Source organism: Watersipora subatra, chromosome 10, assembly GCF_963576615.1.
Source record: "Watersipora subatra chromosome 10, tzWatSuba1.1, whole genome shotgun sequence".
Classification (NCBI taxonomy): Eukaryota; Metazoa; Bryozoa; class Gymnolaemata; order Cheilostomatida; family Watersiporidae; genus Watersipora; species Watersipora subatra.
The window spans coordinates 48888096-48901184 of record NC_088717.1 but is presented as its reverse complement, the minus strand read 5'-3'; the positions used below and the strand labels follow the sequence as shown (position 1 = coordinate 48901184).

Here is a 13089-nt window from a genome sequence, read left to right as displayed (position 1 = left end):
GTAGAACAATTTGACTAAAACATTTATAAGCTGCTATCTCAGAACAATTCACACTTTATTTTAGGTCTTTAAATGAAATATACAAACTTCCTATAAAATCTTTACCTAAAAATTGAGTTACAAACCATTGTGAATTTTTTGAATTTTGAATTTTGAAAATTCTTTGAATCTCATAGAGTTGATGTGAATCTCATAGATTTTTTGTAAGTCTCATCGAGTTGTTGTGAATCTTATAGAGTTATTGTGAATCTCATAAAGTTGTTGTGAATCTGATAGAATTGTTGTGAATCTTATAGTTTTTTTGTGTGAATATCATAGAGTTGATGTAAATCTCATAGAGTTGTTGTGAATCTCATAGAGTTATTGTGAATCTTATAGAGTTGTTGTTAATCTCATAAAATTGTTTGAATCTCATTGAAGTGTTGTAGCTCTCATAGAGTTGTTGTGAATCTCATAGAGTTGTCAATAATCTCATAAAGTTATTGTACATCTCATAGAGCTGCTGAAATTCTCATAGAGTTGCTGTGAAACAAAAGTTAATTATGTAGCTCGTGACCAGGCGTACATGTACATATACATGTACAACTATTAGACACACTTTGAATATTTTGTAATGTTTTAGTTGTATGAAGAGATCATGTCTGTGTGTGAGAATGAAGAGGTCACTACAGAGCAGCTGAATGAACTCAAGTACCTAGACAGATGCATTCAGGAAACTATGAGACTCTACCCTCAGGGTCTTAGGTATGATTTTTAATTTAATATGTTTTATGTCAATCTATTACTTTTTTACTAATTTCAATAGTAAATTTATTGTGCTATTGAGTCTTTGCAATATTTAATGTTTTACATCCTGGCTCGTGCAATGTTTACCAATTTGCATGTTTCTAATAGAAAGCCACTTGTGTAACATTCTATTAATATTTTGTTCCAACAACAACATTAAAGTTTCATTTGCTCTAACAACCTTACAAGTTTATACGCTATAAAATCTCATAATTTGTCTGGCAAAATTCTATGGAAAAAAAGTTATTTGCCAATGCCACTAAAAACGTTTGATATCAGGTTTGACCGGGAAGCTTCAGAGGATGTAACAATCAAGGATATATTCATAAAGAGAGGAACAGCTGTAACAATATCCGGTTGGGTAATCCACAGAGATCCTGAGATTTGGAGAGATCCTGAAGACTTTGAGCCTGATAGGTGAGGAAAAGCCCTCTATAGCTGTTGTATCAGCTTAACTGAAATACTATCTTATAATTTATAGGGTGAATGGTAAACAAAACGTAGTTACAATAAGATGAATACTTACACTAAATAGGACACTAAAGTTACTCTACACTGTATAGGTTACAGACACTGGTCTGCTGCAAAATAAGATACTGAAAATACCCTAACAATATATAGGCTGATGCAATTACAACTATAGTCATATAGGTCACTGCAGTTACTCTATTGCTATGTAGGTCACAGCAATGGCTCTACTGCTATACAGGCCTCGAAAGTTACTCTATAGATCACTATAGTTATTCTACAATATAGATCACTGCATTTTCTCTACTTCTTTATAAGTAATTGTAGTTACTCTGCCATTATATAGGTCACTACACTAGTTTATTACTATTTAGGTGACCGCAGTAGCTCTTTTGCTATATAGGTCACTGTAGTTGCTCCATTAATATATAGGTCACTTCAGTCTGTATATCAATTGTAAATTTAGCATTGCACAAATGTATAAGAGAAAATTACAAGTTAACAACGTAGAAATACTGTGAAATTTAGTTATATGACTCTCACATTTTATATATAATTGGTCAATTTAGTTTGAGCTACTATTTTCACTGGGAGAAAACTATATGAAGTACCCTATAGAATGTTATCTGTAGATTTTTGCCTGAGCAAATGACAGAGGAGATGCATGCATCTTACATGCCATTTGGAATTGGTAACAGACAGTGTATTGGGAATCGTCTCGCCCTCATAGAGATGAAGATGACTATAGTCGCTACCCTGAAAGCATTTAAGATAGAGAGGAACAAAGAGACACCAGTGAGTACTTTATAGACTGAGCCAGAAGCCTGTTAACATTTCTGTTAGAACAAACATCCTAGTTGCTGCGTGAGTTATTCACTAAATACAGTTTATATTGTACATGTACTTGATGAGCTAACCTAATCGGAGTAAAGCATTTTATATGATAGCTACAACAATAGTGGATAAAGGTTTCCAGATTCATGTCAAAATGCATAAAATAATGAAACACGATTGCTAATATAATCCACTTTCAAATGTGGAAAAAATGTTGAATTTTAAAGAAATCAATACAGAGTTTTTAGAAACTGCTACTAAATAGCCGGATTACAAAAATATTAAAGATTAAATTAAAGATATCAAATAGGAAAGCTGTGATAGTTACTTCATTATTTGACAGTCAGCCTATGAGAAAAGTTGCCAACCTCTAGGGTCAGCCTATAAGGCAGACCCTGGAGGTTGGCAACTTTTAAAAAACATGCAAACTTTCAATGATATAATCCTTTTTTACTACTGTAAACTGACTAAGAGAACTATTTGCTCTTCGTAAAAAAAGATCTAGTTTTACAAATGACACATAAACTTTTAAGATATACTCTTGAATATATTTTTGATTTTAAGTAAAATTAATGACCCCACGACCAAACACGAGCAAAGCAAGTGTTTGAGAACTTTATGATAAATGCATATGCGCACACAACTCCCGAAAACTATTCATCAACGCTGTACCCAAACCCTTGTATCGAAATCTCATCAAAATATTTAACCATATTTGTGTGGAGTGGTTTAAGTATAATAATGATACAAAACACATATAAACCTATTTAAATATGTTACCAAGTCTTTGGAAAGTGTAGACAATATCCTAAAACTTACCCATCTGATTGGATAATACATAACTAGACAGAATAATCTGGCCTAAAATCACCATGAAAACCTGACAAGCCTTTTTCAATCAAATTTAAAACCGGCAAACAAAACACCCGTAAAACCGTGCGACAAATAGTAAAATTTTAAAGCCGTGTGCATTTCACGAGAAAAGTGTGCGCATTTCACCAGTCTATGGCATTGTCCAATTGCTGAAGGTTTCTGTAATTAACATAGAAGTACTGAAAAAGTAATCGTTTTTTTTTGCCAATTTTAAAGTTAACTCTGCCATTTTGGACACTTATAATGAGTACTTCGGTATTACAAATGATGTCCATAGCAGTGAAAGTAAAGGAAATGATGATGATATTTCCTAACGATTCTTATAAGATTATTACAATATTTAATTATGAGAACAATCATTCGATTTTATAAGATTATTATAAGATTTAATTTTAAGAATAATCATTCGAATTTATAAGATTGAAGTATACAGTGACCGATGGTGTGCAATATGTTGCTGTTATTATTTTTCTAAAGATTTTGTTGATGATACTACGGCTGCGCCCAATATCACGGTACTGCCAAGACATTTTTAATACCCACAAAATTAAGTAATAGGCCTACATTTTCTCATAGATATACAGCTTTTTCTATGACAACCAACTAAAATCTGTTTAGATATAAGTACAAAAATCTAGATAAATATCACAACTTCTTGATATTGGTTGCTATGACGTTTTTAAATGTAAACAAAATAGTGCATTGGTTTTCGTTTCTCAAACTTTAACACCAGTTTTTTCAGAACTATGTTTTCGTGCTAATGGTAAACATGTATTCAGTTTATTGACTAAAAAATCTGCTGTAATTAAGCTGGAATTAAATTTTCTTTGCAAAATAACTGAGAATTTTCTCCTTCTGCTAGTGTAGATAACTCTAAATCTCACACACCCAACTTAACCATGGTTTCTATGATCATGATCCATTTTTTCACTTTGGTTACAGGTCGCTGTTAAAACCATTCTACATTCAACACAACCAACTTTCAAACTGTGTATATCACACAACAGCTTGCCATTTTACTTCTAATATTGCATTTCTTTTATTGCAGAGGAGAGATAAAAACATATAATCTTTTCCTTTCATTATTGCTGTTTGTTGTACATAATAACACCCAGCACATTACAGCTACCATTGCAGCTATTATTGCAGTTCTATTGCACTGCAGTGTCATTTGACTGCTAATATTGCATTTCTCAACCAGCAGTACCCTTTCTTTTTCAATTATCACTTTGGTCGTGGGCTGTATGACGGGAATTTCTAGTAGTATTTAACCACTGATTATCTTCATACTTTGCGTCAAACTATGGCCACAGACGAAAGATGTTAGACAAAAAGCTGCAGACTTTGGAAATATTTGAACCTTTGATTATTAAAATCTGAAATTATTATGCTTATCTTAAACTATTTATTTTTACCTATTTACTTATTTTGACTAGAAATTGCTTCAACTGCTTGGTTACCTTAATAATCTACTGACTTCATAATGTGGAAAGTAACCTTTACCTATTTTTATTTACAGTTCAGGCCACTCAAATTCAAGGCCGTTCTAGCCTTAGCGCCGGAGAAAACCGTAAAGGTGTCCTTCAAAGAGAGGCAGTAGCTGAAAGGTTTTCTAGATGTTGTTATTTCATAGAGGAAATCAGAAGATTCCCTTATAGAGTGAACAGTCTTATCACAGCAGCTTCATCTTTGCATTGACTGCTGACTAACCCCGTTTGGTGAATGCTTTACAATGGTTCGCAAAGGACATTGCATTACTGCTAAATATTGCCTATTAATTTTACCAAAGATATGCTAACAAGCTGTCAAACCAGAATGGTTTATTAATAAATATAGAAAAATAAATGTTACATCTATGAAAGATAAGATCATCAGAATCATGCCCTTAAGTACCCATGAGATACAATTTTGACCACAAAAGACAGAATACACCAACATAATACCAATAGACCAATAGATAGGGCATTTTGATTTCTTAATTGGACTGATTTCTCATTATTAGTTTGCCACAAGGCCATGTGCTATGACTGGATTATCAAAAGATTACGAGTTCAATCCTGATATTAATCTGCAACTAGTCAGCAAAAGAGTAAATGTTGCAATTCTTATTACTCATTTAGCCAACACAGAGATTAAAGTCCTGTGATAGCCATCCTTCAGCTCAAAAGTTATGAGATGATCAAAGTTCTAAGTCTCATTTAAACCTGGTGTTATGAAATGAAAGGAGGAAGTAAAATAGTAGTTTTAATATGATCAAACGCTTTTATTGAAAATAATTTAAAACAAACAATTGAGTGCAATAATGTCAGTATTTTAAGAAAGCAAAACCTTTCCACAGATGTGTAATTAAAACAAGTTTCTCATCTAATCTCAGAGTCAGATTTTCGAGTCTAGACTTATGTCACTTACATGTAAATATCGCCTTGTCATAATAAATATATTATGATAAAAATATAGCAATAGGATTGAGCACTTAGAAGTGCACTAGCTCGTTAAAGCCGCCTTAAAAACAACCAAATATATATCTGCTTTAGTTTTGCTTCCCTTTGTTTATATACTATGTGATTACATAATGCTGCTCATCATGCCCAACTTTGTGTGTATTCAGGCCAATCAAAACGCCCTATCTGCAGAAAGGGCGTTTAGATTGCCACTTTATGTGTGGTAAATGAGGATAGGGCGTTTTGCACATGGTGAAAAATGCTATTTCTGGTGGTCTCAAGGGTATGAAATTTGGGACATGTTAGATCTCAACCTAACTTACAGATTGTAATAAGTACTTTTATCCTTGTATAGTCCACCAGCTAACTTGACAGCAAGACCGGTTGTATTCGAATGACACAATAATATGTATAACATAATGAATGACGTAAAGAATGGCGTAACCACTAGGTAGAAAACACAGAGACAGCAATCCATGAGACAGCAAATACTTGTACACAGAATGAGTAATAGTATTACATGCAGTAGCAAGAGTAAATGATATAGGCTTATAAAATAATACATGCACACATAGGTTACTATATATACATAGACTACACCTCCCCCTGATCTTCAAGATCAATTAAAACCAGCTACATAAAAATCTGGGGGTTTCCTAGCCCTTGCTGGTCTAGTGGCATTGTTAGCTGCAGTTGAATAATTGTTGTGACTGTCTTTAGTTACAGGTGGAGTTTCAACGTTTATTAAACCCTCAGTTGACTCGTTAGTATTAGTGTTAGCTATGTCTAACTCACAGTCTAAAGTAACTGACTGTTTATCAACTCTCCGACAAAATCTTATGTCTCCTATATGGCGAGTCATGTCCTCCACTTTAACTGCTGTGTTCGATACCAAGGAAGTTACCTTACCAGTTTTCCACACTGATGTGCACTTGGCGTTACCTGGTTTTACATATACCTAGTCACCCACTTTGTAAGGGTTTAAACTAATGTCCCGTTTAGCCGATATTCTAGTAGTTTCTTGTTTCTGAGGATTGTAATTAAACAATCTCCTAAATGGCACAACATCATCGGCATTAGGAGAATTGTTGTACCAATATAGCATGTCATTGACAGTGCCATCGGAGCGGGCAAGCATGCGTTTAATAGTACGATGATTGCGTTCTATCACTTCATTGCCAGAAGCTCTATAAGCACAGCTGTAGATATGATTTACACCCCATTTGTCAAGAAGAAGCTTGAACGATCTATAGCAAGGTTAATTATCTGACAATATTTCTACTGGATAACCACGCTCACAAAATAGGTGGTCTAACTGTTCCATGACAGCGGGAGCAGTTTCGTTTCTTAACTTGTTCCAAATTGCAAACCTGCTCGGTCCACAGTCAATAACAGTCAAGTACAGGATTCCCTGGTAGTGTGTTACATCAGTTGCTAAACGATACAAATCACTTTCCACGTCTACTTGACCAGTTTCCCAATGAGCTGGTGCAGGATTAACTCGTTTGCACACATGACAGCGCTTCACTACTTCTTCAATGTCTTTCTTTTTTACAGTAGACCCCAACCATTCTGTGGCTAGATACCATGTACGATCAACGCCTAGATGATGAGCTTCATGTAGATCATGCAGTTTCTCTTCTATACTGTCAGAAGTTGTTAGATTGACAGCACATACTCATTTCTCCAACCATCTGTGGGGAACTCTAGTCAGTTCATCAGCTTTATTGTCTTCAGACGTTATTTGTAAGACCAACTGATACTCACTGATAAGATCATTTAGTAGATTGAGGCGTCGTTTCACCAGCATTTCACTGATGCCGCACACCTTTGTTCTTTTACAGTCCTGTAATACAGATTTCACCCATCCAAATACTGTGGCAGAGTCTGTCAAAATTGTCACATTTTTGAGATTCCTTTTCATAGCCATATTGATTGCTTTGACAACTCCTTCTAACTCTGCCATATTGATATGGGCCCCATCCTTGACACCTCTCAACCAACTTGCATCCTCTACTATCTGATTATCAATCTCGACACATGCTCCTATTGCCAAGCTGCTAGCATTGCATCACACTTTATCATTCTCAGATGCAGGTACTTTCCATTGGCCAGTTACAGGCGGGGTATGCTGTAATCAATCTCATCAAATCTCTTCTTGACATTACTGGGTACCTCATCGTCCCACCCATAAGCGTTAATTTCTCTTTTGAGATAGCTACATGTTACTCGCAACCACCTTGCTACTGGATAGTGACCAATATACTTTCCACATATTGAGTACAGTTCTCGTTTGGTCCCAGTGGAATGCACTTCTGGCAGCTCAGTCTCTACTCCACTTGAGAGTACCGCTATTGGAAGCCTCTACTCTCAAACCCAGTACTCGTGCGCTTGACAGACTTTCTGGTTCTTTTGACAGCAAGCCGTACTTCTGCAGATGATCCTTCACTTTCAACGCTGACACAACATTTTCATTTACCACAATATCATCTATGTAATGATCTGTGCCTTTGGCTATCTTCTCATCCATTGACAGAACCTTCGCTAAAATACGAGACATTATCTTAGGTGCCACATTCAAGCCAAACCCTAATCTTGTCATCACATATAACTGACCATTGAATCGAACAGCTTGAAACCATTGTAGTGAACTGTCCACATGAAGTTTTAGGTATGCCTTTTTCAGATCTAACATACACACATTGTCCCCTAATGTTCTCCACTGCCTCAGTTTTTCTTGACATATAGCTCCGTCATTTCCAGGATTGCTGTTCACATGCTTGTTTAACTCCCTGCTATAGTTCATCACTGGTCTCACCTTTCTACCTATGTTTGACTGAAAGACTGCCATCAGTGGAATTATGCCATTTACGTTGCCATGAATCTTCACATCATGTGGCTCCAGCCAGCCATTTGAGATACACTGCTCAATCTCACAGCTGTATTGTTCTTTATAGTCTGTGTTTATAGCATGCTCAGCGCATTGATTTTTCAACTCTGGTTCGTGGCTTTTCCATTTCCATACTACCGTCCACTTAGTTCTATCAAATAAAGCTTTAAAGTCAGTATCTTCGATAGTAAAACAGTCTGTCTCAGGCTTTTTCAACTCGGAGTTATCTTCATATAACATAGCAACCACAGGTTGTGACGCACATCCAAATGTTACCCTGTCTCTTGCACGTATTGTCACACCTTTAAGTTTGTAGATTACGTCTACACCAAAAATCAACCCGCACCCACATACTAACTCAGGTACTACCAAGCAACGTAACTGAATAGTGTCACAATGGTCTATAGCTACATTGATGTCAGCTTCTCCACAGAATTGAGTGCTATTTCCATTTAACATATTTACTGTCCTTTGTTGCCCTCTTATGCCAAGACCTAATTTACGAACAACACTAACTGAGATTACCGACTGCTCACATCCACTATCAATTAGAGTTTTTATGGACAGTCTATGAAGCCTCACACATATAATTGGCAGCATCGTCTCTAGTGTTGGTTGCTGGAAAGAGCATGCGATGCTGAGGCTCCTCCATTTTTGTTTCCCTGCTGCTCCTTAGCTGTCCAGTTTCTGCTTATATGACCGATGTTATTGCGGTTGTAACCACTAGTTGGCTTACTAGAAAAACTTTTGATTTTTCTTCCTGTAGGACAATGTCTGGAAATGTCTGGCAATGTCCAAAACCTGAGCAAGCATAGCATTGAACGCCCTTTGCTGGTTGATTACGTGTGTCATGTGTAGCAGCACCGCATACATAAGATGACGCACCTGAATTTGAAGAAAGAATTGCTCGAGCTCTAGTTACAATTTCCCTTAACCCCATCTCCTCTACGGCAGCTGTAGCCTTAAGCTGGCATGCTACCTCTGATGGCAGCCCTGACATAAAAGCACATTTGAGAAGCGGTTCTGGATTAGTCTGTCCCATATATTCTACAAGCCTTTTCAAATCTGCTAGGTAAACGTCTACTGTTTCGTTATCTTTCAAGGCTCGCTCACGTAGTTGACTGTAGGCACTGTATATATTTATGCTGAATGCCGTCAGTAGTTCTTTCTTCAGCTTAACATAGTCACCCTTCACATCCTCAGATAGCTGCTCATACAAAGCAAATGCTGAGCCATTTAAGAATAGCGGTACAATTGTTTTAAGATCCTCTATTTTTTGTAGTTCAGCCACCAGTTTTAGTTTGCTGATCCAAGTGCCGAACTCTCCACTGATATTATTGTCCTCGTAAGATTTGATTAAATCAGATAGTTTTACTGCCATTGTGTTTTATAACCGAACTAGCTTGTAATAAGTAGTTTTATCCTTGTATAGTCCACCAGCTAACTTTCCACCTAGACCGCTTGTATTCGAATGACACAATAATAGGTATAACATAACGAATGACGTAACGAATGGCGTAACCACTAGGTAGGAAACACAGAGACAGCAATCCATGAGACAGCAATTACTTGTACACAGAATAAGTAATAGTATTACATACAGTAGCAAAAGTAAATGATATAGGCTTATAAAATAATACATGCATGCATAGGTTACTATATATACATAGACTACACAGATAAGGACAAAAAAGTGAATTTTGAAAAAAAAAGGTCAGATAGGGCGTTTTGCTTGCTTAGGGCAGTATACTAGAATAAAATATACTAGAATATTATTGAATTTATTGTGATATGCTGTGTTACTTTATTGCACATTATAACATATTCAATTGGAACATAAAATGTGCAGCATACATGATAACCATTGTATTATACTACATGTATAATAATACAATGTAGCATGATGCAGTATAAATTGTGTTATCTAATGTAGACCTAAATATAAGATAACATGATTGATTAAAGGTTACATAAAAGCCAGCCACAAATATGATATACTGTACATTATAATTTAAAATAATATACATCCTTATAATACCATATTATAAGTAACAGATTGCAGTACAAGTATACTTTACTACCATACAGTAACAACCAAAATATAACAATGTTTATATAAAATGAATATACTAGTTACATTGTCTAATGTGACAATTATAGCACTGCTTGAATAAGTATGCTCAATCAACTTGCTTGTATAATCACTGGTGATTTGTAGGTTTTTTGTTGCCCCTTTAGCTCACAACGTTATGAGTAGTGATGCCAGCTTTGGTTTTACCTCTGAAGACTTGACATATGCTCTCTATAATCAACCTGCGCATTCTTGGACACATCATAGTTACTAGTAGTACATGATGTAATTAAAGTAGTCAGCAGTTACAATTGACAGCATGATCATAACTGTTTAACTTACTGTAAAACATCTAATTGAATGCTTTGGCACCCTATTTTTCCACTCTTTCTTTATAAATAGTGGCGGTCCATTAAAGGCGGTGTTCAAATAGAAGCTGGCAGTATACTTTTTAGACGGCTCGTCAGAGTTTTGAGAAGATAAATTTAGCCATATTACGAGCAAAGTGAATGTTGGCTATAATTTGCTCTCTTTTTTTGTTGGAGCGATATTAAACTTTTTGGACGCAGTAAACCTGCTAACCTATCGCTAACTTGTCAAAGATTTTTTGATAAAGGTGCATCTAGAAATAGAGAAATACCTCTACCAGTTGATATCCATTGCTTGCAAATGACTTGCAATGATATTTTAGCCTTTGTCCTTTTCTGCTATTTGTTAGCATTTTCAATTTTTATTTTATTTTAAATTTGAAGACATATTTTTATTTTATATTTATGTTTACCAATGTTGCATTGAAGCTCATTGCACTAATTGAAATGTTTGTTGCAGTTTTCAGCCAAAAATAGCTTTTTATATGCAATAAAAGAGGAGTTATGAGCATCAATCTTTTGTAAGGCATGTCAAAATAGGCGCAATTATGCTATCAGTTGTTAAGCTATAAATTTGTAAATTTATGAGTTATATAATGATAATCTACCAAATGCTACAAATATATATTCATAAACAAATGATCTAAATGAACCATACTTATATAACATGTAGAAACCAAAATCAATGTTTTAACAAAAAATATTTCCATCGTTTGCTTGGAGAGCTGTGCTCTGATTGATGCTTTTGATAGAACGAACCTCTTTTAGTTTTCCAATACCTTTCACAATATCTTCTGGCCTCAACTCTTCTTCTGCACTGCTGAACTAGCCAATATTAGTGTTCAAACTATTTTTTTTCAAAGCACAGCTTTTACTTGCATTTAGCACAAATGCAATGCATAAATAAAGGTTTTGCTCCCTAAACGTAACCTTTGGCCCAAAACTTGCAAACCGTTTTTATATGCATGTTGTTCGAATTACTAAAACCACATTAAACAAGTAACTACTATTAGCCTGAGACAGATATTAATTATTTCTAAGGTTAATAAAGCTGTAAAAGTTTATCTACTAACGCAAATTTGAACCATCCTTTATATAAGTATATGTACTTAGAAGTATCACGACCGTGTTAAACAAGGATCTACTCTTAACCTGAAACCGTTATTGATTATTTTTATGGTGTTGCTTTCAAAAATTTAACAAAAAAAGGAAAGGTTTTGGAGTTGGACAACGAGAGAATTGTTACTGTGATATTTGTACTTGTTATGAGTTAATTGTTACTAATGGAAACGATTAATTATTAATACAACTATATGGACACTCCTCTACTGATCACTTGGTATCATGGGTTAATAAAGATCAAAGATAGTCAAAGTGGCGGCCAAATGGAAGTGGCGTTTAAATAGATGGTGGCGCTTTATTTTGCAACCCTTTTCTCGTAGTAGTGGTTGGTCAAATAGAGGTTTCAATTATTATTCAGGTCATTCAATCAGAGGTTTTACGGTAATCTACAACTACAGCTATATACGTCAGTAAAATATATAAAATAACGTCAAAACAATTGAATCTAGCCAGTAATACATTTGTATATCGTCTCTTACCAATTTAAGCATTCTGTAGCCATCCTTTTACCCTAACACCAACTATAATCAGTATTGTGAGTGAGCTATAAAGTTTGTAGAACTGTGAGTCAAAAGTAGGTTTGAAAAACTTTAAAAAGCATTAAAACCATCTATAAAATATTTGAGTTATTTTTACTAAAATCAATTGAACAAGACTTGTGTACAAGCTTGGAATCACAAACAGAGAAATCAGACAACCACATCCTCTTTTGAATGAAAAAGTTTTTAAGAGCAGCTTTTTCCAGTCTCCGATATAATTTACTGAGTAATTATCAGTTGGTTAGTTTTGTATATGAAACTTTGACGTGTCTGATTCTAAACAACATGGGCAGTATGATAAATCTTTGTAACTGTTTCTAAAAACAAACAACTTATGTTTGAAAACAGCTTGTGACCTGTTGTTGAAGAAAGAGCTAGTTTTCTATTCGATGTTTGATAGATCTTCTAAACAATTCTCATAAAACTCAGGCAGCATTGATTAGTTAGGGAGAAACAATAGAAATCAGAAAGAGGACAATATGTTTACCAAGAGGTAGAACCAACCATGGCATTTGGTAGTTGACAGCAGAAGGAGGTATTTCTGTGGAGGTTTGCTGTTAGTCTAAACAAACTCAGTGGAAGTAAATGCCAAATAACATACATAAATATTCTTCCACAGTATTGGAAGTTGGTACGTGTCATTTGCTCCCTAACCTGTATCACCTTTTAATCTAAATGTTGGTTAATGATCTGTCTA

The 13089-nt window shown here is 35.0% G+C and overlaps 1 protein-coding gene across 1 annotated transcript in view; it reads left to right on the top strand.

Annotated features, from left to right (window-relative positions):
- LOC137407378 (cytochrome P450 3A29-like) overlaps window positions 1-4779 on the top strand; it is a 31640-nt gene extending 26861 nt beyond the window's left edge. The window contains exons 9-12 of the mRNA XM_068094016.1: window positions 623-744; window positions 1066-1203; window positions 1887-2049; window positions 4481-4779. Of these exons, the coding sequence (XP_067950117.1) occupies window positions 623-744; window positions 1066-1203; window positions 1887-2049; window positions 4481-4561 (504 nt within the window). The 3' untranslated portion in view covers window positions 4562-4779. The remainder of the gene's footprint in view (window positions 1-622; window positions 745-1065; window positions 1204-1886; window positions 2050-4480) is intronic.
- The last annotated feature ends 8310 nt before the right edge of the window (window positions 4780-13089 follow it).